Source organism: Sceloporus undulatus, chromosome 9 (assembly GCF_019175285.1).
Source record: "Sceloporus undulatus isolate JIND9_A2432 ecotype Alabama chromosome 9, SceUnd_v1.1, whole genome shotgun sequence".
NCBI classification, from domain to species: domain Eukaryota; kingdom Metazoa; phylum Chordata; class Lepidosauria; order Squamata; family Phrynosomatidae; genus Sceloporus; species Sceloporus undulatus.
The window spans coordinates 23354983-23382534 of NC_056530.1; the positions used below are offsets into that span (position 1 = coordinate 23354983).

Genomic DNA, 27552 nt, shown 5'->3' on the forward strand with positions numbered 1-27552 from the left:
TTTATTTACATTTCCCACCGCTCCCAAGGATCGATTTAATATAAAGCCATAAACCCTACAACAAGTAGGAAGAGTTCCACTGGGAAACTCACGAACTATGCTGAAATTGGTAAGATGGGCAGTTAATATACTGCAGTGGACAAGATCAAGATTCAAAATGACCTTAACAGACTGAAAAACTGGTCCGAAATGCACAAAATGGAGGCCTTTAAACCGAGAGGGCGATAGGAATGCATTTCTGCATGGCAGCGAAAGGCTGGACTATAGGACCCTACATAGTCCCCTCCAACTCAGTTATTCCATGAAGGCAACACATATGTAAATTCCACCAGTTTTATGGGTCCTTTGAGACTGGCAAAGGATGCCTGCCCTTGCCTTCACATTGGACACTTTCTCCTTCTGTTTATCATCCCCCTCTTCCTCCCCAACAGAAAAAGCAAAGCACTGAAAACCCCGATAGATTTGTGATCTTTACATCAATATTCCAAGCACATCCTTAAGCATATTTTAGGTCACCTTTTAAAGAGCCTGCCTCCTCCACGCTCGCGGGAGGACTGATCCTAAAAATATATATTTTGGGGGGGAATAAACGGATGAAAGGTCTCCCAAAAGTGTCTTTTTTAAAAGAGTTGAGCTGCTTCTCTTTGCAAAACAGAGACAGAGAGGTTGCACGGTTTCAAAAACCAAAGTCTGTCTAGGGAACGGGCCTCATTTCCATCTGGACTCGATTAAGTATTTTGTCGGACCGACGTTCCTGCGCTGTCTGCCTCCGAATGCTGAGACCTCTGTGCCTCTGATCATCCCCGCAACACCGTTGTTACTGGGAGGCACACAACGACAGCGACAAAGCGGACTTACACCTGTGGGGATTGTTTGACTGTGTAAAGTACACATCCAGTAGTGGGCTGCTCTTGAGTTACTACCTAGCAGAGCCAGCAAAGTGTCCGATACACAACAAGATTGGTGCACAACAGGACCGATGTGCACCAAACACTAACTCACATCAGACACCTTTGCTTGTGTCTTGTTGCACCCCTTTGCAACTCAGCAAAAGGGTTTCTTGGAACCGCTGCTTAAAACTTAGAAACATGTAGGGTTGCATAAAATAATAGGCCATAGAGGATTCTGGTAAGCAGCTATGTAGTGTTTACACACTTTTTGTTGCACTCAACCACAATTTGAACAGCTGCAGAAGTATCCAATTTCCATAAAGGTTGTTTTCTTATAGTTTTTGCTTTGGCCCAGAACTATTATTCGGGAACCAGGGAGACAAGGCAAATGGATCCATCCTCTTCATCACTAGGGTCCTTCTTCATGCATAAACATACACACACACACTTGCTTTTCAAGACAATGCTCTTGCTCTGAGATTCCTCCCTTTGCCATGGAGAATCAGATAAGAGAGTCCAGGCCCTAAGACTCAGGATCCAACCCTATGCTTGTTTAACTGTATTTGGCTCTTTTAGCCAGCAATCTGTTTTAATACTGTAATAATTTAATTCTAACATATCACCTTTGTATGTTTTCGACTGTACCCTAAGTATGCTTTGAGTGACAGTTTTTGGGGAGAAATACAGGATACAAATACATACAATGATGATGATGATGATGATGATGATGATGGTGATGATGGTGATGATGGTGATGGTGATGATGATGCTCTGGGAGCCTTGAGAAGCCCTTCTATCCAAAGCTGGCCAAACTTGGAGCAAGTTGCGTTGGGTGGGCCTCCATCCCCTTCCACCGACCGCAAGGAAGGCCCCATGGCAAGCTTTTAATCTGTCAAAGCCGTCATCTACTTTTCCTTCTCCTCCGTTTTCCACCTGAAATGTCAGAGAGAGGAAGAGAATGAGAGTGAAGTCTGGCGCAGGAGGGGGAAAACAAACCGAGTGGCTCCAATCACTTTGCTTTTCACCTTCCTTTTCAGTCAGCTAGAAAACACAATCTGAAATCGTTCTGGAATTCATCAACGGAATTAATCGGGGCATTGCGCCTCGGTGGGATCTTAGGCCAGCAGTACAGATGCAAAGGTGGATGATGGTGATGATGATGCTACCTCCTCCTTTCCCCACTTCTTCCTTTCTCCTCCTTCCCTTCTGTTCCTCTCCACTTTATTTTTTCCTCCCCTGTACTCTCTTGGAATAAATTAGGAAGGCACTGGGGAAGGAGAAGCAGCCCAGCAGCCATTTGGCGTGTCGGAAAATGGAAGGGCCTTAATAGCTTCACTCAGCAGTTCGCCCAGGAGAGGCAAGTGGGACACGGAGCAGAAACGCAGCCTGGATTTTGGCTGGACAAAGGAGGCGCAGAAAAGGCAATGGACTCTGCACAAGCTCAGAGAAAGTCTTTACTCTATGGAGAAGCAGGCTAGCTTGGAAGCTGCTCCAAAGGTCTCTCTGTTTTGGGTGCATTTAAGGATTCAGACCCAGCCCAGTGGCATTGTCCGGCATTGTAACCACTATGCTGCACAAATCTTGCCAAGAAAATCCCACAATAGGGTCACCATAATAATAATAATAATTAATAAATAAATAAATAAGGTTTATTTTTACCCCACAAAGAAGGCCCACTTCCATTTCTTCACATCATGGCATATCAATCTGACTGATAGCAGACCCATCCAGCAGACAATAAACCTCAGACAGGTGCATATATGGAGAGGCACTCCTTCAAATATCAAGGTCCCCAACCATTTAGGTCTTTTAAATGACATTACCAGGACTTTGAATTGAGACCAGAAGCATATTGACAGCCGGTGGAATCCTTTGTCTTTTTCCCAAGTGTATTTCTGATACTTGCAGGAGGAAAAATGACTTTTTTTTCTGGACTGCAGCTTCCATAATCCTCAGACAGCTATGGGAGTTGCAGTCTGAAAAGCTAACTTTGGGTACATTCTCTTTCCACGTTTCTCGAAGCAAGACTGCAGAGCTGGAAGCAACCGTTGCACCTTGGTTCAAGGGTGTGCCTAGACAAATGTGCATAGAGATGTGTGTGCATATGTGTCCATGCACTACACAGCACATAACCAGCCATTTCATAAACTACTGCAGTCATTGAGGTGGCTTTGAAATGGCTGATAACATTGCAGGGCAATTACATTTCTCTCTCTCTCTCTCTCTCTTTCACTCTGTTCTTTCTCTCTGTAATATACCCTCCACCAAAAGAACTGTCTCTCACCTCTTGGCTTTTAAATCAGCAGAGAACAGGGCCATTGTGGAATACAACGGGTGGTGAAAAGCCTTCAGTGGCAAAGAATAGGGGAAGGAGTCAGGCTTCCAAAGCAATCTTCAGCGCAAGAATAGGTGCTTTAGACAGGTGCCACTTTATTGGAATCGTGCGGAGTTCCTTGGGCAGCCGCAACAACCAAGGAAGGTGATTTAGTGCTTGATGCTGGAACTAAAAAAGCAGCCAAGTGGGTCAGCATCAGACGCCTGCAGTGATTCTCCCTCGAGACTCAGCAACTGACTTTGCAGGAGGGATTCACATCCTTGACTATCACATCCTCATATGCAGAAGGAAATCATTAAGGGGGCCATCACTATGACAAATATTCCCTTCTAGTATTCCATTCTCTCGCCAGATCTGAATGTTCTGACATGTTGCAGAACATGTGGGTTTTTAGGTAGGGGAAAATAAATGTTTCCTGCAAAGAAAAGAGTGTTTTCTGTGCAGAAAATGGTTTCCCCTGAAGAAGACTGTGTTTTTTCTGTGCAAGGAAACAGGTGTTGGGGCTTACAACTTCATAAATGGCCTTATATGTGCATGAACTGAATTGAGTAGTTTTGCGTAGTGGTTTCAAAGTCGGACTACGACTCTGGGGATCAGGGTTTGATTCTCAGCTTGGCCACGAAACCCATTGGGTGACCTTGGTCACGTCACACTCTCTCAGCCTCAGGAAAACAAAAAACACAGGAAAACCTCCCCTGAACAAATCTTGCCAAAAAATCCCCATGCAAGGTCCACCTGAGGGTCACTGTAAGTCAGAAGCGACTTGGAGACACACAGCAACAACAACGTTTTGCCATGTCCACATTCCCCTGGGGGCCGCCATGACATTACAATGTACTGGGCATCTGTTGTGCAATCCTAGTGAGTGGAGGGACTGATGCACCCATGGGTACAGATGTCTATCAGGATGTGAAGACAAAGGCTTTCATGGCTGGCATGCATAGTTTTTTGTGGGTTTTTCGGGGTATGTGGTCGAATAAGGAATAAACTCTTCTAGAACGTGGCCACATAGCCTGAAAAACCCACAAAAAACTATCCATTGGGGATGTTTCCCAATGTATATCCTGACACTGGCTAGGAAGTGGCGCAGAACAACAATGTATGCTCAATGTGCACCAAAAGTGCTTGATGGGAATCAGATTTGTCTGCTGCACATCAGAAGTTCCTGATATACCATGGAGCACTCTTGCCAGCGCTTGGGTGCACATCACAGTTCACTAACTGGGTTTCACTGGGTTTCTTCAACGCAGCTTGTTGTTGTTGTTGTTGTTGTTGTTGTTGTATGCCTTCCAGTCATTTCCCACTTATGGAGACCCAAAGGCAATCCTATCATGGAGTTTTCTTGGCAAGGCTTTTGTTCAAAGGAGGTTTGCACTTGCCTTCCCATGAGGCTGACAGCGTGTGACTTGCCCAGTAGCTACAGATTCGTGATGTAGGCTCTCAGCCCCACATTTTGACCTGGAAACAAATATGATGAATGCGCTTTCCATCCCTCGTTTGCAGCCTTGTCCCATCCCTGGAATTTTGAAATGGCATACAAAATGCAGTTTGGAAGGAAATGCATTTTGCATCTCTTTTGCAAAACGGCACACAAAATTGCAAAAGCGGTTTCCCAGCGGTTGCTAGCGTTCTCTCTTTCTCTCCCCGCCTCTTTTTCTAAAGGGCATGGCTAATCTGGCAAAGGCTACCTTGCTTTGTTCCCTCCTGGGTTTGGAGACACAAGATCGTGCTCCAAAGGCCTGGTATAGAAAGCCAGATAAGGATCGACCCTCTGGGCCCCTCTGTTCCGTTGCGTCTCTCAATGTCTTCCCTTCACCTGCAATTGCTGCTCTGCGGTTGCTCATTAATGAACATAGCACAGGATCCGCTGTGTTTATCAAATACCACATGGCAATCTACCGTGTGATAATTGCCGGAGAAGGAGGAGGACTTTCAAAGGTCACATTGGCTTTATCGTTTGTGCTTCGCACGCAGGCACACAGGCCACAAGCCACAGGAGTGCGCTGCAACTGCAGGAGAGGCAGGAGGTCATGGCAAAGTTATAGACTCCTAAAGCCATGCACACCTGAGGAGGGATGCAGGTTTCAATTATTATTTTGAAAGGGGCGGGGGAGAAAGATGTGTATTCACAGATGTGCAGCTTGATTCCAAAAACGCGCCAAGCCCAGCCTGCAATCCAGCATCCCCTCAGCATAATGCAAATACATCCCCATGCGGAGAAATGCCGCACCAGCACTAGGCAACCCCCCAGCAGTATAGCAATGTTGCATAAGGCAGGTCAATGGCTGGGTGCCTTTGCCGAAGGTGCAATGCGCAAGCATCATCATCATCAGTTGCAGTAGTATTAATAGTATTAATATAACTACTATTTCTTCCTCTTCCTCTTCTGTGTCCTTTTCCTTTCCTTCTTGTGCTTCTTCTCCTATTCTCCCTCCTCCTTTCTTTTTCCACTTCTCTATCCTCTTCTTCCTCCTCCTCTTCCATGTCTTCATCTACCTTTTCATCCACTTGTTCTTTCTCTTCCTCCTCCTCTTCCTCCTTCCACTTCCTCCTCCTTTCTTCTGCCACCTCTTTTTCTTCTTGCTCTTTGCCCATCTCTTCCTCCTCTGCCTCTTCCTCCTCTTCTTCCTCCACCTTTTCCTCTTCTTCTTCTTCTTCTTCCACCTCCTCCTTCTTCCTCTTCCTCCTCCAAATTAGATTGTATGCCTTTGGCTGGGCTCTTTTATAGTTTATTTGGTTTTTAAAGAAATGGAAATAAATACTATGTATACTGATGGCCCCAGGATTCCAGCAAATACCATTTTGTTGCAATGTCTGTCTGTTTCTTACTGCTCTGTGTACTGTTGGGTGTGTGTGTGTGTGTGTGTTGTTTTGCCTAACCAAGCAAAAGGGCTCCCCATGGGTTCCCAGGACTGAATCTAACCAAAACTAGTCTCCTGGAGTCGTAGTCCAACACTTAAACCAGTAAAACATGTTGGCTCCCAGTATCTTCAAGTCAGCTCTGACTTATTCTATTCTAGGATTTTTCCTTGGTCAGATTTCTTCAGAGAAGGTTTGCCTTCCTCTGAGGCTGAGAGAGTGTGACTTGCCTATGATCACCCAGTGGGCGTCCCTGGCTGAACCCTGGCCTCCCAGGGGGTTTGCTCAACCCTGAAACCAGTGCCCCACGCTGCCTCTCAGTATTTGTATAAATGGAAATTATTCTCCCAAAGCAGTATGCAGCCCTTCCTTTCTCTCCACTCCCAAAAATATTCCCCTAGACACCACTTCCAGGACAGATCATGGTTCTGAAGAGAGGCTTTTGCACAGCAGAAATGATGGCTTTAGGGCAGGCTTAAATGCGCCTCTTTACGTTTGCCTTTGAAGCTCTCGTTTTTTAAAAAATATGGTGGAAGTTGTTAGAAATGCCATTCTTGGGGGGTTAGCAGCTAAATCGCAAGGCATGGGAAGGAGGGGGGGAAACACAGGCTGTAATTAGACATCGGGGTCACATACCATAAGTCTCGACTTGCAGAGTTATGTCTTCATATTGTGCTACACAGTCCTGGCAAGTTTGTGTGACTGGATGCACAACATTACAAGCATCAGCTTGTATCAAGCCGTCCATCATTTCATAGATGAAAACTGGGGATGCAAGTGGCTGCAGCAGTTTGCTTTTGCCTGAGCTAACTGGGAAGGGCAATATTCTGACCACTCTTTTCATCTACCCCTTCTTTACACATGGAGTAGCAACTATTTTTGCACCTTAAACTCATGCAGCAACTGAAGTCAGATGAGGACAAAGAGGGAAAGCGAAAGGAGGAGAGAGAAACCAGAGACATTTCAAAAGCTGCTGGAAAAGTGAGATAGCAGAGGATTCACCAGGGCTGTTCCTGTCAAATCAAGAGAGATGGAGGGTATGCAATGGAACCAAGTAGGGGTTCCAGTCCAGGATTCGATTCTCAGTTCAGCCATGAAACCCACTGGGTGACCTTGGGCAAGTCACACTCTCTCAGCCTCAGAGGATGGCAAAGGTAAACCCCTTTGGACAAATCTTTCCATGACAGCTTTGCCTTAGGGTTGTCATAAGGTGGAAACAACTTGAAGGCACACAACAACAACAACAACAACAACAACAACAAACCTCTATAAGAGAACACAGTAGTCAGGACTAACAATACAACTGAGGTCCAGCATAGTTGCAGAAGCTCCTTTTTTCCACTAAAAATCCCTGAATGTTTGGACAACACTTCCCCAAATCCACTGGCCATGGAGCATTGGGGGATTCTGGGAGCCATAGTCCCCCTCAAATGGAAACGATCTAAGCTCTGGTTGAACTGTTAGCCCTTCCATCCCTCTTCCACCATTTCGCACCCTGCATCAGCCTCCAAGGCCTCTTTTCAGCCGCTGATAACATGTTGCAGCTCCATTGCATTTTGCACAAGGGTATCTTTAGCCAAATGAACCCTTCAGGCTTCCAGTGGAGTCATTAAAGGTAGAGCAAGGAGGAGGTGCAGCAGAGAAGGCTTCAGGTAGAGACTCCAAAAGTAGGCACGCAAGGCGTGGAAAATTCAGCCAGAAATCTGTCAGTTGTGCTTTTGCTCAGCGGTGGCAAGGAAAGGCAGATGAAATCTGCCAGATCCTAGAAACAAGGACTCATGGAGCTGGAAGGAGTGACAAAGGCAATTTAGTCTAACCCCTTGCTATGCAGGAATACACAGCTACAGCACTCCTGCAAAGTGCCCATCAGTGGCATCACTAGGGTTGGTGTCACCTGGTTTGATAATTCATAGTGCCATACACACCCCATTGACCTCTTCCCATCCCACACCATACAGAATGCTTGGCAATTTTTTTTGTACTGATGTTACTCATAAATCATAGTTTCCACACATCACTGAATGTAATGGTAACAGCTGTGACATAAAACATCTGTTGTTGTTGTTGTTGGCCTTCAAGTCCTGTCCGAAATATGCTAAGGCAAACCCGTCATAGGGTTTTCTCGGCAAGTTTCTTCCGAAGGAGTTTGCCATTGCCATCCTCTGAGGCTGAGAGAGTGTGACTTGGCCAAGGGCACTCAGTGGGTTTACACAGCCGAGCCGGGATTTGAACCCTGGTCTCCAGAGTCCTAGACCAACACTCAAACCACTACATCAAAAATAAAAAGTCAACTAAGGCAGATGTTTGGGGAGCAGTGGTGTCACCCACCCTTTGAGATTGTGACCTGGTCTGGCTTGCACCCACATCCCCTAATAATGTCCCTGGTGTTCATTCAACCTGTTTAAAGACCTCCAAAGAAGAAGAGTCCTCCACCTCTAAAGCAGTCTATTCTTCTGTCAATCAGCTCTTACAGTCAACAAGTTCTTCGAGATGTTTAGGTGGAATTTCTTTTCTTGTCATCGGAATCCATTGGTTTGTCCTCTAGTCTCTGGTTCAGAAGAAAACAAGCTTGCTCCATCTTCTATGTGACAATTTAAAAGCAGCTGCAAAAGGAAGAGTGTATTAGGACCGTCTCTGTCAAATCAGGATTGTTGGAGAGGGCAGGTCATGAGTCTCTGGATGCTGCTCTGTGTTTCCAAGACTTTCCAAAAAAAACCTCTTCCAAAGTTTCAAGAAAAAAGGAAAAAACTGCAGCCAATTGGCAGAAATATGCGATCAGCCTGTGGCACATTAGGAAGAAACAAACTGTTGGAAGAAGCACATTAGTAAGAAAGAATTGCTCAAATATGCGCGAGGAGCATTGCACTAGTGACTAGAGAATTTGTACCTCTCAAAGCTACAAACCCCAGGATTCCACAAGAAAGAGGGAAAGTGAGAAGAGCCAAACCAGGGCATTTGAGAAGCAGGTGAAAAAGTAGGAAGATAGAGGATGATTTGGGACCGTCTCTGCCAAAACCGGGACAGTTGGAGTCTATATCACACTATCGCTTTCCTGCCATGCGGTTCTTCCGCTCTTGCAAAGTGGGACATGAAAAGTTCATTTCGCCCCAGGTTAGGAAGGCTGAGAACTGGAGTGCAATGAGGCCCATAGGATTTGGGAAAGAAATTGCATGGTGTTAAAGGGATTTGTGTTTCTGTTCTCTGCGCATGGCTTGGGAGGGGTGCGAAGAGATAAGAGTCCATGTCAGCAGTTCTGAGTCCCTTCTGTCTCTCTTCCCGGCTCTTCTCCTCCCTTAAGGGCTGCACCGGAGACACAGCAGCGTAGGAGCCTGGATTCTGCAGATGACTTCCAAGGGCAGCTGTCAAGACCCATCACGGTCTCTCCAACCCACCCACCCTCCAAGACCACAACTCCCACCTCATCCATCTCTGCTCTTTTGAGCTGATGTGCAAAACTCAAATCCATCCCCTCTTCCTCCAGTTAATGCCATAAATCAGCTGCAATGGCTTCTTCTGCATTAGCCGAAACAATGTGCAAAGCAAGGAGGAGGAAGGAACAGAGGCAGAGCATGTGGGCAGGAGTGGGGCCTGGGAGAAGGAAGCAGGCAGCATGGAGGCATTGCTGGGTCGGCGGCTGGAAAGTCAGCCCACATGGCTGAGGGAAAAGGCCATAGTTTAGTGTGGCAGGTTCTCGAAACAGTGACAAGGGGGAGTCGAAATTCATGACAATCAGGAAATATCTGAAAACCACTTGGTGTTCAGGCCAAATGCCCAAGGAAAGGATTGACTTCAGTTCACTTAGTTGCTCTACACACAGCCGCACCTTTTTCAGCCAGATCAGGGCCACAGCAACCACATGCCACAGCCCCAATCTGGCCTTTCCAGGGCACAAAAAGGAGCTGCAAAAAGCTGCTTCTTTTTGTACCCTGGAAAGGGCGCAAGAGCTATGGCACTGTGGCTATATGGTTCTCCTTCACTGCTGCATTGTGCACACACAGCGCCAGAGAAGTGCGGTGACACCGTGAATTTCAGGAGGCCATTGGCAGCTGCGAACACTCCCCCGCCACCGTCCCAGAAGTGCAGGGCTTTTGCGTGAATGTGCATGCAGCAGCCCCGCGCCACAGAGAATGGCATTTAGCAGTGCACATCACACAACCATTGATTGCCAAGGTGCAATTGTGGGGGAAAGTGTGATAGGAGATGACGTCAAACCTGTATGCCTCCATTCTTAAACTAGCACAATTTTGGCAGGAGGGCAGGCTGGCTGGAGACTTTTGTTGTTTCTTCCCTTATCCTGTAAAAAAACAAATGTCCCTGTGGAAGAGACCTGTGGAACACAAAAGCTTGCGCAGCCAACTTTTGTCATGTTTGGGCCAATCCCAATAAAGGTGACTCCACTAACTTTTCTGGACTTACTGGTTTGTCCTGGGCAGACTCAGTCCCAGTGTGTTCTGGCACCACCTAATGGGCAAACCTCTCTCTACATCAACTATTGTGTGCTTTCAGGTTGTTTCCAACATATGGGGAAACTCTCACGGGGTTTTCTTGGCAAGATTTGTTCAGAGGAGGTTTGCCATGGCCTTTCCCTTAAGGCTGAGTGCAGTGGGCTTCTATGGTCTAACACTAAGCACACACCACACAGATCACCACACAGAGATCTCTCACACAGCAAAGAACGCAGACAGCCAAATGTCAGATCTTAACCAGGGACAACATACAGAAGGTCACTGCCTTCATCTGTGAAGGCCTATAGTGGTTTGAGTGTTGGGTTTTGGCTCTGGAGACCAGGGTATGATTCCCCACTTGGCCATCAAACCCACTGGGTGACTTTGGGCATGTCACACTCTCTCAGCCTCAGAGGAAGTCCATGGCAAACCCTCTTTGAACAAATCATGTGAAAAAAGCCCCATGATAGGTCCACCTTAGGGTTGCCCTAAGTTGGAAATGACTTGAAGGCACACAACACACATCAGCTTGTTGTCAGGAAGCCATGGCAAAGGCGCTGAGTTTGGGCAAGTGACCTTCCACCTGATCCAGCTCAGCAATTCTTGCAGTGTCTGCTCTCGGAGGAAGTGGCCCTGTCTGGGGAACCCCAGTCAACCACAGCAGACAGATTCTGCTTTCTGAATGCACACCAGCTGCAGTCAAATAACAACCACCCAGTTCTGTGTCTGGTGCCACCGCTGAGGAAGCAGACACAGGAGGAAGGAAGGCAACCTTTGCACCAGCCTTCCTCCCTTTTGCGTGTTTATCATTCAGTGAGCCAGCGTGTGCTGGAGTGGTTTGAGATGAGGGTTTGAATCCCTCCTCATTGGGCAAGTCACACTCTCCCAGCCATAGGGGAAGGCAAGGGCAAACCTCCTCTGGACAAATCTGGCCAAGAAAACCCCATGATAGGTTCCCCTTAGGATCACCATAAGCCAAAAATGACTCGAAGGCACAAAACAACAACAGAGTGTCACCCCCACTTTGGGTGTCCCCTGGTGCATCCCACACCTTTGCATCCCCCTGTCCCAACCTCTGCTAGAACCAGAAAAACACATGCATGTGTTATTTTTTATTTCACTGAAGAGAGATGAACTACTGCAAAATAAAAAGGATGCTGCACAAATCAGGCAGAGACAGAATGCCCCAAGGATGCATCACAGCGGTGCAAGAAAGGCTTCCTGTCTCTTTTATTATCTGTGAGTCTCTAGAAGGTACCCTGGGGCCCAGGACCATCAAGACAGGCCTCCCACCTCTTCCCAAGTCACAGACGCCAAGAGCACACAAGACTTGCCACTCCAAAGTCTCTCCTGCTCCTGGTGTCTGCCATAAGAAAACCATCAACACCCACGCTCTCTCGCACCCAAGACAGCCTTTCCTTCAAGGTGTCTGTCACCGGAACATAGTCACTCATGGAACCCTCTCTGGGGAGGACTAATGACTGAGATATTTATTCATAGAGATATAATGATGAGCGATGAACTATTTCTTCCATCATAATATACATGGGCCCTTGGTTTGGCTGGGTTTGGTTCCAGGACCTCTCATGGATACCATAATCCGTGGATGCGCAAGTCTCATTAAATACAACTGGTGTAGGGAAATGGTGTCCCTTATATAAAATAGCAAAATCGTGGGTCAGTTTTTGAAATGTATATTTTTCAAGTCGCAGATGTTTGAATCTGTGGATAAAGAATCCATGGATATGGAGGCTTAATTGTATGTTATAGTACATGTTTTCATTTGTTGGTGGTGAGTTTAGCTACCTTTAGGTTGACATTGACCCATGGCGACTCTGTGAATGAGACTTCTCCAAGACACCTTATTCTCAGCAACTCTGGTCAGATCCTGCAGACTCAGAGCTGTGTCCTCCTTAACTGAATCTATCCACCTGGAATGCAGTCTTCCTCCTTTCCTATCCCCTTCTACCTCACCAAGCATTATTGCCTTTTCTAGTGTATCATACTAGAAATCATACACATCTTCTAATGTGGCTGAAGTATGATAGAAAATATATGCATACATAACTGAGAGTCGCACATAGGTATGTCTACAAAAGGACTCCAGCAAAAACACCATTGGTGTACATGTGCAGGATTGCATCAAATATATTTACTCCTTTCTGTAAACCTTTCTTGTTCAAAAGATGGGTATCTCCGTTAGCCCATGCGCCATGTCAAAACTGCAAATCTCCCTTTTGATCTTTGGACTCACCAACCTCATTCCCTGGTTTCATTGAACCAATGGCCGAACCGTTGAGGCTGAGTGCCACTGAAGCCAGGGAGGCAGGGTTCATATAGGAGGCAGAAGGGATAGCCATCTGAAAAGGGCCATTTGTAGCCCTCCTTGGCCTTTATGAGGCCCTAATAAACCTTCAATGCCTGGGGAGATTTGCTCCACCTGAGAGCTCCCCCTGAAGAGATTCCTTCCAGTGTCTGGAGACGAAAGCCAGCCAGGACTGGAAATGATGCAGACAAGAGATGGTAATAAATGACTAGTGTGTCCTGCCCTGGGAATCAACAATTCGATCCCTGGAGCTTCAATGTGATGAGAAGAAAGCGCAGGAGGCAGGCAAAGATAAGGCAGCTTGCAGCAAAGGACAACAAGGCAGGAAAACAGGACAAAGTCCAGGAGCCAGGACTGGCAGGGCACCTGGGTCCCTTTAGTAATAGCCATCTTTGAGACTGGACCCGAGTCTAAACCCAAAATCCATTTATATTTCATATACACCATATTCACACAGCCAGAAAGGCAATTTTATACACAGTATTTTTAAGAATCGTGTGCAGGAAACAAAGTGTACACTGAACTGTCAGAAAGCAAAGGTGCCACTGTCTCAGCCACCCATGAAAATAGTTTTGGTCTGGGGGATGTTTTAAATTTCAGAATCCAGATAAGGGAGAGTTCACCTGGGTCCTTAAATTGTACTAACTGCAGAATGACTACCATTTAAAAAAGTAAAAGAAGTCAAACCACTGAAATCATTTAAAAAGGCAAAAAGCTGGATCCATACAAAGATTCAGGTCAAGACCTTATTCAGTCGGAGCACAAAGTTTCACCAGCATACAATTATTATTATTATTATTATTATTATTATTATTATTATTATTAGCCCACCTTTCCCCCAAAGTGACTCAAGGCAGCTCACAAAACATAAAACAAATGCAGGACACACACAAACACGCGCACAAATACTTTGGTAGAAAGAAATGGTCAAAACGCAACTTAACAATCAACTGAAAGCCATTTAAAAAGGTGCAAGACTGGGAGCTATTTAAAAGCCACTTTAAAAGTGGAAAGGCAGAAATTAGTAGAAGAAGATGCTGTTACAGAAACAAGGTACTGCATTTCAGAGAGAAGGAATAAAATGCAGGAGGGGGGTGGTTAAAAGGGAATTAACATCTGCAGGTAAGATCTTCCTTGCAGATATTCAAACAGAGATGAGATGGACACCTCTCTAGGAGTGAGTTGGCAATCGGTTGGAAGAGATGACCGCTGAGGTCCCTTCCAACTATATAATTCTATGATCAGAAAAGGAAAGAAGGAAGGAAAGGAGGAGAAAAGATGAGGCAGAGAGAGAAACTAATCTAAAATCTGACAGAGCCTAGACAGGGGCAACTAAAAGAAAAATAGGAAACAGAAATAGTCTACCATACCTAGCCCTGCTCAGTTAACATCCCCACCAAAGGTGCCTGTGGCTTCCCTGACCACCATGACATGCAAAGAAGTTCCACAATCTCATCTTCTGGAAGAACGGAAACAAAACAAAGCCTTCAACAAAACCAGGTCTATTTCAGAACAGGTCACAAACCAGAGTACAGTCTGGAGAAGGAAGTCCCCAACCCAACTCCTTTCCCACTCACCCAAAGGCCCCCGAACACTGTCCGTCTCTGACCCCCAATGGCTCTTTGTGCCAGGAAAGTGCAGAAGGCAGTGCGCACGGCTGGACACACCTCCAGTCCCACCTCTGACCCAGGGCATAGTTTTGCACTGCGCGCATGACATCACCTTCTGCCAGGTGTTTCATCACCGCTTGGGAATTCCTCTTCCAACCTGCCTTCTTGCACACCTGAGCGGTGCCACTTTCCTTTTCCCTCCCTCTGCTTTCCAAACCTCATGGCAGGAGAATCCCTTCCATTTGCCCCGGCAGAAGTTTTAGGCATTTTTATTTTCATTACATTACAAATGGAAAGCTCAGAAAGCGGTATAAAAATGGGGGACCTGGGCCATCCAGAATACATCGACCATCTCCACCAGACGGGAAAGAAGCCTTTGGCCCGACAAAAACCCAAGAAGTCTTGCTGCAGAAACAATGACGAAAATGACCATAGGTATGAAACCCTTCTTGCTTGGCTGTGATGCTTCAGGGCCCTTTTGGCATTAATCTTCTGCCATTTCACTTTTTCAGCTGCTTTCAAAATGTCCCGCTTTCTCTCCTCCTCCTCCTTTGTCCTCAGTTGCTGCAAACTGGGTTCTAAGTGCAAAAGTAGGAATTGAGGAATTGTTGGAGTTGTACATTCAAGGCAACCCTAATAGACAGGGGTGAGAGATGCTTCTGGATCTCCAAGTGATCTTGGACTGCAACTTACAGCATCCCTCTCCAATTGCTTACGTTGGCTAAGGCTGATGGGAGTTGTTGTCCAATACCTTAGAAGGCCACACGTTGCCCAGCCTTCCTTACAGGGTTGGATGGGACCAATTGGGTCGCTCCCTTGCAGCCACAGAGACAAGATCCAGGATCCATCCATCCTTCTTTCTTCCTAAAGTGAAAAGGATGCTAAAGGATGATTTGGAGCGTTTCAGAGGGACTCAAAGCTTGGCAAGCTATTTTTTTTTAAAAGCCTTCATTCCTATTGCTTTCTATAGTATTTGAAAAGCTGTCATCCTTAACTGTAGCACTACTTGAAAAGTAACTTCTGGCAAAGCCCGCTGTGTTGATTTTGACTTGGATGAGATTTAGGATGAATAAGAAGGTGCAGAGAGCTTGGGAAATTTCTAGCAACTTGCCATTTGTTGTTGTTGTTGTTGTTGTGTGCCTTCAAACTGTTTCTGACTTACGGTGGAACCTAGCTTGGGGTTTTCTGGGTCACCCAGCAGGTTTCCATGGCAAGATGAGGAATTGAACCCCCTTCTCATAAGGGTCCTATGCTCAAACCACTATGCCACGCTGTCTCTCTCCTAGCAAATCAGCACCTAAAATGCCATTAGATCAGAGATTTCCAAACTTTAGTCCTCCAGGTGTTTTGGACTTCAGCTCCCAGAAGCCCCAGCCAGCTTGGTCATCAGTCAGGCATTCTGGGAGCTGAAGTCCAAAACATCGGAAGGACCAAAGTTTGGAAATCAGTGCATTAGATCAGTGGCATCCTGGGAGATGGTGGCAGAGGGGCAGCGACTCAGCCCCAGAAGGTCCATTTGGGGTCCGGTGTGGCTGCAACTATGCTGAGGACCAGATGGAAGGGAATGCTGTGGCTGCTGGGCAAAGGAGAAAGGGATGCAATGTCCTTTCTTGCTTGCCCAAAAGCTGTGCCCATCTCGAGTGTCACCCGGTGAGGTTTGTACCCCCTGCACTCCGCTAATGAAGCCATTGCATTAGATGCTCTTTGGATGTTAACTAGAAAGGCTCCCTTGCCCTACCAATACAGTAGCTTGATTTCCTCTTGTTACTTTTTGTTACTATCTTTAAGTGGAAATTGTGGAAGGATGCTTCTGAGCAAACTGGTAAAACCTGGGGCTGGAGCTGTTCTGCTCGAGGTGGAAGCTGGCCTGGTGGGATTCTCCCTTCCCAAAGGTTTTCTTCCCCCAGAAAAGTGGAGGGAGAGGAGACAGGAGCCTCATCTTGTCAAGCTTGCTTCTTGCATTCAGAGAGCATTTATTTGGACAGCTAGCAAATTTGCATTAGTGTTTATTCACAGGCAGACGTATGCCACCGTTAATTAATTTAATTAATTGACTATAAAAAAGCCTGTGCATAATTGAGAAAGGCAAAAAAGAGGACGTGGGAAAAGGAAAGAGACTATGCTCCTGAATATGCAGTGAGTCCATGCTCAGCTTTCTTCCAGGAGCGCACTGAGCTCCTGGACAGCTCTTGGCTTCCATGTGAGTGAAGAGTTGGAAGAGATCTTCCAGAGGAAGGCCACCAAAATGGGGAAGGGTCTAGAAAGCATAAAGCCCTAGGAGGAGTGACTTAGAGAGTTGGGTATGTTTAACCTGGAGAAGGTTAAGAGGTGATATGAGAGCCCTGTTTAAGTATTTGAAGGGATGTCATATTGAGGATGGAGCAAGCTTGTTTTCTGCTGCTTCAGAGAACAGGTCACAATGGAGCAATGGATGCGAATTACGGGAAAAGAGATTCCACCTCAACCTTAGGAAGAATTTCCTGATGGTCAGAGCTGTTCAAAAGTGGGGTGGAATCTCCTTCTTTGGAGGTTTTTAAACAGAGGCTGGATGGCCACCCGTCAGGGGTGTTTTGATAGTGTATTCCTGCATGGCAGAATGGGGTTTGACTGGATGGCCCTTGGGGTCTCTTCCCACTCTAGGACTGTATCCAGATCAATCCACTGCCAACCTGTGCCCCCCTTTTCCTGTGCCATTCCCAACCCAGCCTACCTATGATGTGCCATTACACCTTCTCCTTCAAAATAAGAAGGATGCTTAAGGGAGGTCAGGGAGATCAACTCCCCAATGTCTCCCCACATCCCCAAAAGCACGCTTCCTGCCAAAGCACCCCATTTCCGGAGCTAAGATGGTGCATGCTAATTGGTCAATTACTCAACTCCCCCATGCAAAGTAGTTACAGAGAAATAATTGAAGCCTCGAACAGTGACAAATGGTTCCTGGATGAGCAAGTAATGCCAAGTCAAAGTAATTATCTTTGGGCACTTCTCAAAACCCGGCATTCCTTCCGATATTTTATTTATCGGAGTTTTGCCTCACGGCGGTAATGCTACAATTAGCCGGCTTGGCGATACACACAGGGCGGCACCTCAAGGGAAAGGCGCATTAATGTCGGCCTGCCACTTCTGGCCAAAGCGACTTGCATCAATGCACCTGCCAGCCAAGGGAGACTTCTAACCAAGTACCTTCTTCTGAAAGAAATGAGATCAGGGTTAGGACTGGGCAGAGCTAGGGAAAGATGCTTTGGGGGGATTCTGGAAGCTGAAGTCCCCTAAAAGTAACTTTTCCAAGAGCTGGGATTATCCACATAGCTCAGTCCTCCACAATGTATTTGGAAATCCCATCACCCTCCAGATGCCATAGGAACTGGTGAGGAAGCACGACCGTTGCAGTTTAATACCCTCTGGAGGGCCACTTGATTCCCATTGTTGCTCTACAAGGGAGAGAGGGAAAGCTATGCTGGCCGGGGGAATATAGGTGTTGTAGTCCCGCAAAATTAATTTCCCCCAGAAATGGAACTGGAATGATAAAAGTAATAGCAAAAAAGGTTGTTGTTGTGGTGTGCCTGCAAGTCGTTTATGACCTATGGCATGATGTGCAAGCGCAATGCCAAGGATGGGATATGTATCCGCAACGCACGACGTGCAACCCCAATGCAAAGTATAGAATGCATATCAGCAATGCTTGGTGTGCAACCACAATGCAAAATATAGGATGCACAGCCACAATGCATAACCACAATACAAAATATAGGATGCACAACTTCAGCACAAAATGTAGGATGCACAACTGCAATGCACAATATAGGATGTACAACCAAAACATGTCAAGCACAACTTGCAAAGCACAATATATCAGCAGAATGCATCTGTTGTGCAGTGGTGATTTTTTGGCTCTGCACTGCCAGCATGACTTGAACATACCTACGTCCCTAAAAGAAGTCAAACTGCCCAGTACACCTCTGGGATTTGGGAACGCTGCAGGGCTGTTCCACAGAAGATGCGCATGGATTAATACGGCTGCCCTGTGTGGCATTTCCCAGCTGGAGTCCCTGCTCTCCCCTTCGTAAATTGTGCTATGTTTTAAGGAATTTGGAGGAAAATCAGATGCAGGTCAGAGGAGAGCATCCAACAGGATCAAGAGTTTGAGCCTGCAAGCTGTTAGGAAGAATACAACCACCAAGGCAATGTTCAGCTTAGGGGAAAGAAGATTATGCGCTGAGGCCATTTAATGATACTCTTCAGATTTCTAAAGGGCTGTCACAAGAGAAGTGGAGAGCCATTATTCTTCCTTGACACTAAAAAATCGGACGAGGTGCCATGGGTTTTCTGTTATACAAATGGGGATGGAGACTCAGATAGCAGTGGAGAAAATTTCTGGCTGTTGAAAGGAAGAGAACAGGCTTCTTTAGTGCAAATCTGAACATTTGCTCTTCTAGACATTTGGACTCAACAATGGCTCCTTTTCATCCTGGAGAGAAGTGACCAGTGGGGTCCCACAGGGCTCTGTCCTGGGCCCAGTGTTATTCAACATCTTTATCAATGGCTTGGAGGACAGAATTGGGGGCATCAAATTTGCAGATGACACCAAATTAAGAGGAGAAACTAATACTCCAGAAAACAGGATCAAAATTCAAAATGACCTGAATAGACTAGAAAGCTGTTTTCTGCAGAGATAATTATTTTCAGCGTAAGAAAATAATATTTGTGTACAGAAGCCATTCTTTCCTTTGCAGAAAAATAGTATTCCTGTTTCCTAATACAGTGCCCACATGTGAATTTTGCATTGAATACGTCTCCACCTGCAAATGGTCTTTGAAAACTGGGCAAGGTTTTCAAAACGCTCGCCTGAAGCCAGGAGAAAATTGCTAAATTTACTCATTGCTTCCATCAAGAAAAGAATGACTATTTCTCCTCTCTGAAGGGCCTCTTTCTCTCAGTGCTTTATAGGAAAGCTCCAGCAGAATAAGGAGTTTTGCTAGATGTCCAACATTAGGTTACGTTCCTCGTCCGATTCATAGAATCAGCTTCCCAAAGTGATATTTGGAGGCCAGTTACAAAAGAAAGGGAGCTGGATACATCTCTGGAGGAGCTGGTGGCTCCAGATGCATTGGACTGCAACTCCTATCGTCCACATCTTTATTGAGGGAAGACTTTAGGATTAGCTCATAGCTGTGGGGGGCAAGAAGACGTCTTCTTCTGGACCTACTTGCCTCTGATCCCTTCTCCCTCCAGATCCTTCACACAAATGCTCCTAGCTAAATGCTCACCATGTATTGCTGGGCGCATCATCCCCTCTTGTCCTGTCCTGAACCCAGTAAAAGGGAACCCTGCCCTACCTGCCCCATTGCTCACAAGCCATGCTTAGCCACACCATTCAAAACAACAGCAGCAATACAAGACCAACAGGGGAAATTTCTATGCATCTGCAGCTCCTTTTTTGCACAGATGTGGCCCTCCAGGTGCCACCATACTACAACTCCCATCCTCCCCATCCACTGTTCCTGAGGGTGGCTCCTTCATGGGGTCTCCATAAGTTGAAGCTCACGTTGTCAAGTGTCCCTAAGTATAATAAGGAATATCCCTTATTTGTGGGACAGCAATATTATTCCTTACAGGACTAGCAGGTGTCCCTTGTCCTATGGGCTGACTCTTATTTGAGGGTTGGAAAGCTTTTCTTTTTATCCAGATGGAATGAGATGCCCCCCAAACACTGTATTTTAAGGTGCGGAGGCCCTTCACAATGGCAAAAAAGGTGTGCGTCGCTTCGTTTATGAATGTGGAAGATATGTTAATTTTGCAGAGGAAGGCACGGCTGAACAAACTGGGATCAATACTTCCATTTGGTAACTCAGCAGGACACAAAGTTGTCAATAGCAGCTTCCAGGCTGTCAGTCGTGAAAGTCATGAAGTTTGATGGTCCGTTGCTGTTATTTTGGAAACCTAACGACATCCGGTCAAAGCCCACTTGATGGGAGAAACATCACAATTCCTTGTGCGTAGATGTGTGCATTCAAGTCGCAGCTTGACTTATGGCGGCACCATTAATTTCCTAGGGTTTTCTTAGGGAAGGAATCCTCAGAGTTGGTTTTAAGCCAGTTCCTTCCTCTGAAATACGGCCTCCAGCACCAGGGACTCCTTGGCAGTTTCCCATCCAAGTATTAACCAGGGCTGACCCTACTTAGCCTCCATGATGAGGCAAGATCCGGTGCCTTTGGGGTGTTTTTCTCCCCTGTATACAAATTCCAATTCCTTACATACTGAATAAACAGCATCAGCATTAATTCCAGAGAAGGGAATAATGTCCAAAATCCACAGTATCTTTATTGGCCAATCAAAATGCACAAAATGCATGTCGCAAGCTTTCAAAGCTCCATTGGCTTCTTCACCAAGGCAAGTACTTTGCTTTATGGCCACCACAACTATCCCTGGAAATGTCCTCCAGAGAAGAGAGCCTTTAAACCAGGAGGGAAAATGGATGGAGACCAGCTATAGATGCAAACTTCTTACCCATCTTAGGTCAAAGAAGTAGATTCCAACAACCTATAGCTAAGCTGACCCTGTTGGGTAGCCCCCTGCCTCTTTTATTACCCTTCTAACCACCCTGTCTATCTGTGGAGCCCTTCAATGCTACCGTCCTAGAAAAAACCCAATCCAAATGCTGGGTAGTCACTCAGCAAAACTCCCACCTCCCCTCCTTTTATTTTCCATTATCAAAATGTCCGCCAAGCTCCATTAAACGCCACAACAATGCAAGACACGCTGCCAATTTCATTAGCGCACCGAAGGTGAGCAGAGTCATCCTTCTCGCTTGGTATTAATTAGTAACGGCGAGGATTTCTGTCCCTTCACCGCCTCTCTGCAAACTGGATTACTCTGGGGCCCTGGATGCCTCTCCCTCCAACTCCCCTTTACCCTCCTTGGCTGGGGATTATGGGGCTTAAGATGCCAGGAAAGCTGAGCAGCATTTTGATGAACCAGTCCTATAGAGCCAGCATGGCATAGTGGTTTGAGCATTGGACTATGATCTGCGGTCAGGATTTGGAGTGTGGTCAAGATGGTGAAAGTTAAGAGACGGTCCAGGAGATGCTGCAGCAGTTTGCTTTTGCCTCAACTGACTGGGAAGGACAAGATTCCTCCCCTCTTCTCTCCCCATTTCTCCTCTCATTGCACTCCTTTCTCCTGAGCTTAATTCAGCTCCTGCAAACTGAGTTCAAAGTGCAAAATAGTTTGCACACAGTTAACTTTAGGAGGGAGAGGAGAGTGCAGAATCCTGCCCCTTCCCAGTTGGCTCAGGCAAAAGCAAACTGCGGCAGCCTCTCCTCACTTATGTGTTTTCCCTCATTCATTACTTTAGCCTTCTTGACCACACTCTGATGTTGCTTGGTCTGCATCTGTGCAAGTCTGGATGGCACGGTTTCAACAAAGCCAATTTGTTTAACTTGGAACAACACAGTGGCAGAGTGATGCCATAATTCGGGGCCTTTCGGGAGCCTTAAAGGCCAGAGATGCAAAGCTGAGGGAAATCGGTTGCTAGTGCAATTAGAAAGCATATGCATTTGCAGCTGGGCACCCGACACAACCCAAAATGGCTTTGGAGGGGGTCAGAAACCAAGGATGACATGCTTGACCTGTTTCTTGCCTCCTCCAAAACCCCTGGCACTGCCAAGAAAGACACCAAGTCAACACATGGGCAGTGGCTGTTGTTGTTTCTTCCTTCGATGCCATTATCAGCAGGCAGGGTGCATGGAAGAAAGGAAGGCTGTTGAATTTGTCTTCAGAAGAGAGAGATTGGACTGTCTGGGTCAGATAACGTCAATCTAAGTTGGCATTCTTTTCCTATCAATAGGCAGGAAGCAAACACTCTGCTTGCAAATGACTTCCTTTCCAGCCACGGCCGTTTGGCAGGGACAGTCCAAAAAACGTATCTTTTTGGTCCCGAAACCCACATGGAAAGCCCCCTCAAATTTGTAAAAATACCACGATTCATCCCCACAAACACATCAGAACCCTAGCCCCAAATGCATCCATTTTGCACTGCAGAGTCCCTCTCAAAATGGAGGCCAGAAATTTTTCCTGTTGCCATTTTGAGAAGGCCTGTAGAGGGAAATGGAAGTTTGGGGGCTTGCTGTGGCGGCAGAGTGACCAAAATGTAGGGCATTCAAGAAAAATGAAAGGCATGCCAAAAACACAAGCTGGAAACACAAATATAAATGTAGACACATGCTTCTTAGTCATGATCAAAACGGAGGACATTTTGGAATTCCACCTGGACAGACAGTTGAAATGTAGGGCAGGAAAAGGAGGACAGGGTCACCAGACATTCTCCTTTTCCAGGGTATGTTCTACATTTCCATTTTGAGCATCACTGAGAAGCATGAACGTTTATTTATACGAGTGTTTTTAGCTTTTGTTTTCTCCTTTAGCTTTTATATTTCGGCGCCTTGTCCTCCTTTGGTCAGCCAGGAGGAGCACCTCTGGTCATCCGGTGTGTGTGGCGGGGAGATATGGCAGCTATGCTAGCTGGGGGATTATGGGGTCTGTAGTCCAAAAAGGTCACACACATATTCCCTGCAAGTACAAGAGATGGTTCTTTGCCTTTATATCCAGAAGCATCAAGCTGGGCTCCTGTTGGAGAGAAAGGAAGATATCAGGTGAAATGGCCTGATCCAACAGAGCTCAGCTTGATCGTCTTATATTCCAGGAGACACCAGAAACATCATAATCCTCTCCCTGGTGGCAGCTGAATCATCATTTTACAAATGGCTAGAACAATGCCAGCGCTAAGCCGGCTTCAAGGCTCTCGGGAAATTTCACACGGGAGCAACGTCACGATACGGCGAGCGTTATTGCTTACCTCCAATCCTCTCTGATTCAGCTTTTGTCAGACCCTGCCTTCTGGCTTCCATAGTCGTGATGATATTCCTGCAAAGCCACGACGTCAATGGGGCTCCAAGGAGGAGGTGCTACCTTCCCAAAACTCCCGAACACCGCGAGGCCTTCAGAACAATCCGGAACAAATACGTAAGTGAGATGAGAAAAGGAAAACCCAAAGACACAGACCTACATCTTGTTCATTAAGCCATGGTCATGGTCTATGTTATGGAACTTTATGTATACAGTGAGCCCTCCGCGTCCATGTCTCCTGCATCCACGGATCCCACCATCCATGTCTTGACAATATTCCCAAAAAATCCAGAAAGCAAAGCTTGATTTTGCCATTTTATATACATTTTACTGTGCCATTGCAGCGCTGTAGACTAGAGTCAATTGACTCAGACTTAAGTCAGGCTCAAGTCACTTCAATGGCTTGCCTTGGACTTACCTTGGCAAAAATGACACATTGACCCAACTTGACTTGAGACTTGTATTATTTTTAGTGCCTGACTTGTTAGTGCCATTCACTTTGAGCAGCAGGCAAGATCCCATCCCCAAAACGCAGGGTGCATTTCCCAGAAAGGAACAGCAAACGCGTTAGGCATTGGGCTTGAGGCGGACGGATCCTTCTAAAGCTTTCCAAAAGCTTGAGAAGTCTTCCTTCTGATATTCCATAGAGATAAGAGCTGTGAAATATTGGAGGGTACGGCATTGGGATACTGACAGTGTTCCTGTTTGAAACATTGTAAATATTGCACATCTCTTGCAACTCCTCTTTCTTCCTTCTTCTCATTCCAGGAGGATTTGAGGTTCAATGAGGTGGAGCCCTGGAACAACTGCTCCGAGAAGTACCTCCAGCGACCCAAAATGGAGAATCTAACAGTAAGTACTGGAGACTTATTGGAAATCAGCCCAAAGACTGATGGAGTCAGCCCTCTTTTGAAGGTCCAAAGGGACAAAGTTTCCTGTGAGCCTTGATTCTACACAATAGTGTTTGGTGTGTATCTACACTGTAGAAATAACACAGTTTGACACCACTTTTAAGTGCTGTATCTCCAACCTCTAGAATCCTGGGATTTGTCGTTTTGTAAGGTCTTTAGCCTTCTCTGCCAAAGATGGTAAACTACACAAAAATACAAATCCTGTAGGATGGAGCCAGGGCACTTAAAGTGGCACTAAACTGCATTATTTCCCTCATGGCGTGGCGGATACCACCCCTTTGAAAGAGGGAAACCATCTCTAGATGGTCCAAAATGTTTGTTTGTTTTCTTTCATTTACACACTTGTTTCATGTATTTCCACATATTCACGCATTTTCTGAATGCAAACTTTACTGGAACGTCTTACGCTATGAACAGCTATGAAAGAACAGGTCCTGAAACATCTCTCTTTTTTCTTCCTTTTTCGTTCTTTCCTTCCTCCTCCCTTCTTGCCTTTTCGCTTGCTTGCTCTCTTTGCAGAAATGGGAGAAGCTGGAAGCCCTGGAGCTGGAACTGAACCTCTTCATCCCTGTCTTGCAAAACCAGAGTGAGCCCACTTTCTCCAAAGAGACCACGCAGGTCCTGGATTTCTTGCTGCCTTACAGAGAAAACCTCAAAACCTGTGTGAGTATAAAAGCTCAGTGCAGAATATTTCTCTCTTTACCCACCTTACCGAACCAGGGCTGGCCCTAGCGTTTGGACAGATGGGGTGATGCCCACCTGAACCCCCACAAAAAACCCCAAATCCAAACAAGGAGATCCAAGTGGTACTTAAGACCTGTGAGGGACTTGGCGCCAACACTACTAACCTCTTTGATGCCCTATTTGTAACACTGGGCCCTTTCACGCTAGGCTCCGGCCACACCTTAAACTGTTGTGGCTGCATCCTATAAAATCCTGGGACTTGTAGTTTGATGAGGAATTTTGAGTCCTAGCCCTGCTCCCAATAGGAAATCCTATGATCCCATGGAAATTAAGTGGGGTCAAATGGCTGTAACTGGGGCGGTTTGGCCACTAAAAGAAATCAGGACTTGGAGCTGCCGCAATGCAGAATTAATGGCAGTTAAAGTGGGATCATAGTGCTATAACTGGGTCACGGGAAAGGGTCCCACCCTCAGTAGACATCTGGCACCATTGTGCTTGCACCTCTGTGTAAAACCCATCGTCCTCTGCTTCTCTTGCGCAGATACAAGATAAACCTCCCCACCATAAGGAGTCTGGCTACCTGTCAAGGTTTAAAGAAGAGCTGCAGAGGTTTAATACCAGCAACATTGAGGTGAGTAAGATGGAAACAGGGACACTTGTGGCCAAGCAATAAATAAACAAGGAACACACACACACACACAAGCTAGGAGAGCGGGCAGCAGTTTGCTTTTGCCTGAGACTACAGGGAAGGGCTACTTGAGTGACTTTTTGCACTTTGACATCAGTTTGCAGCAACTGAAGTAAGATGAGGACGGAGGTAGGAGGAGGAGAAAGAAACCGGGACATTTTAAAAGCGGCTGGAAAAGTGGAATGACAAAGAATTAATTGGGACTGATAGATTGAAACCGTTGGAGGGTATGCATTGACCAAAGGCTTTCACTTGCAGGAGCTTTCATTGGTAGCCCTTTGCTCAGCTTTGCAAATGAGGACAAAAAAGAAATGAAATTAAAATAAATAAACCACTTCCTCCTTCTACGGATTTCAGACATACTCTTAAAGAGGTTGCAATGAGCAATGGCAGATTATGGCTAGTGGCCATAATGTAGTCATTGCTCCATAAAAGGCTTTAAAAAGGAGGAATGAATATACAGTCGGCCATCTATATTTGCTGGGGTTTGGTTCATGAATATCAAAATCTGTGGATGCTCAAGTCTTATTGTATAGAAAGGTGGAGTAAAATGGCATCCCTTGTTTAAAATGGCAAAATTAAGGTTTGCTTAAGGGCCCAAGCTTGACTCAGGCTTGCATCCTTCCGAAGAGGGAGCTAAAATGAGTACCCAGACTGTTGGGGGCAAATTAGCTTACTTGCTGTTCACCGCTATGATCTTTGGAATAGCGGTATATAAATAAAACAAATTATTATTATTATTATTATTATTATTATTATTAATTCATACACATTTTAAAGTATTTTCAAACCATGGATGGTGGAATCCATGGATATGGAAGGCTGACAATATTGATAAGTTGGCCATGGGATATGGAACCTCCACATGCAGTGGAAGTCTATCTGTGATTATCAGATGCTGTGGACAAAGACCACAAGACAGCCTTTATTTTCACCATGTCCTTCTCCTTCAACAGTCTTGAGCTTTATGGCCACCAACAGTGGTTGGTGGCTTCTGTGTCGATGGGACCATAAGGCCACTTTTAGCCAGAGCTTTATCCAAAGCATGGAATTGTGCCCCAGAATAGGTTCTTCACCTTGCAGGACTCCTTTAAAAGTTAGGGCTAAATTGTAGAGTGGGTTCTGCATGCGAATCACACCAAGACCAGCATGGGTGGATCTCAGAGGCTACTTTCTGGGCTGAATCAAGGTTTAGTCCAATCTACCAAAGCTTCACACTCACTTTCCTCTCCTTTTCTCCTCCTCCCTAGCAATCTCCCAAGTGCCTCGAAGAAGCAGTGGGACTGAATATCTACAGCCTGCTCAAGGATATGACTCAAGTCGGCCCCCTCCACCACCATCATGGTCAACACCAGCGTCCAGCCAACTGAGCTGGGCCTAGATTTGGCCAGACGCTTTGCTTCCCTGTTGCATCCAAAGATCCCCCAAGTGCCACCTTGTCCTTTGCCGCATCAACCCAAAACCAGCAGCATCCCAACCAGGAGCAGAAGAACATCCTCTGGCCTTTTTCAACAAACGTATTCTCCGTCAAGCAAAATACTTGACACCTCTTCCGTTAGCTCTCCCCAACCCATGAGCCTTCCAGAGGTGAGACTACTACAACTCCCAACATCCCCAGCCAGCTTTGCGGTTATGGCTGCTCTTCAGAGCTGGGGGCAGCTTTCTCTATGAACATGCATGCAACCTGTTTCGCTGCAGCCGTCATATTTCACTGTTACCGTCATGTTCAGCTGCTGTCCTGTTTAGATGCATAATGTTTAGCTACTGCTGTCATCATGTTTAGGTGCAACATGTTTAGTTGATACCCATATGTTCAGCTGCAACATGTTTAGCTGCTGCCACCATGTTCAGCTGCAACATGTTTCACTGTTGCCATCACATTCAGCTGCTGTCCTGTTTA

At 46.1% G+C, this 27552-nt stretch overlaps 2 protein-coding genes across 2 annotated transcripts in view; one reads left to right on the forward strand and one right to left on the reverse strand.

Annotated features, from left to right (window-relative positions):
• Positions 1–10343, reverse strand: part of LOC121915198 (leucine-rich repeat and fibronectin type III domain-containing protein 1-like protein) — a 65639-nt gene extending 55296 nt beyond the window's left edge. Inside the window, 3 exon segments of the mRNA XM_042439185.1 lie at positions 1589–1823; positions 3175–3393; positions 8518–10343. The gene's annotated coding sequence lies outside the window, so the exon portion shown is untranslated.
• The window catches only part of LOC121915561, a 52529-nt gene extending 25507 nt beyond the window's left edge, over positions 1–27022 (forward strand). Inside the window, exons 2-6 of the mRNA XM_042439887.1 lie at positions 23341–23486; positions 24138–24221; positions 24800–24943; positions 25506–25595; positions 26903–27022. Coding sequence (XP_042295821.1) covers positions 23341–23486; positions 24138–24221; positions 24800–24943; positions 25506–25595; positions 26903–27022 — 584 coding nt within the window. The remainder of the gene's footprint in view (positions 1–23340; positions 23487–24137; positions 24222–24799; positions 24944–25505; positions 25596–26902) is intronic.
• The last annotated feature ends 530 nt before the right edge of the window (positions 27023–27552 follow it).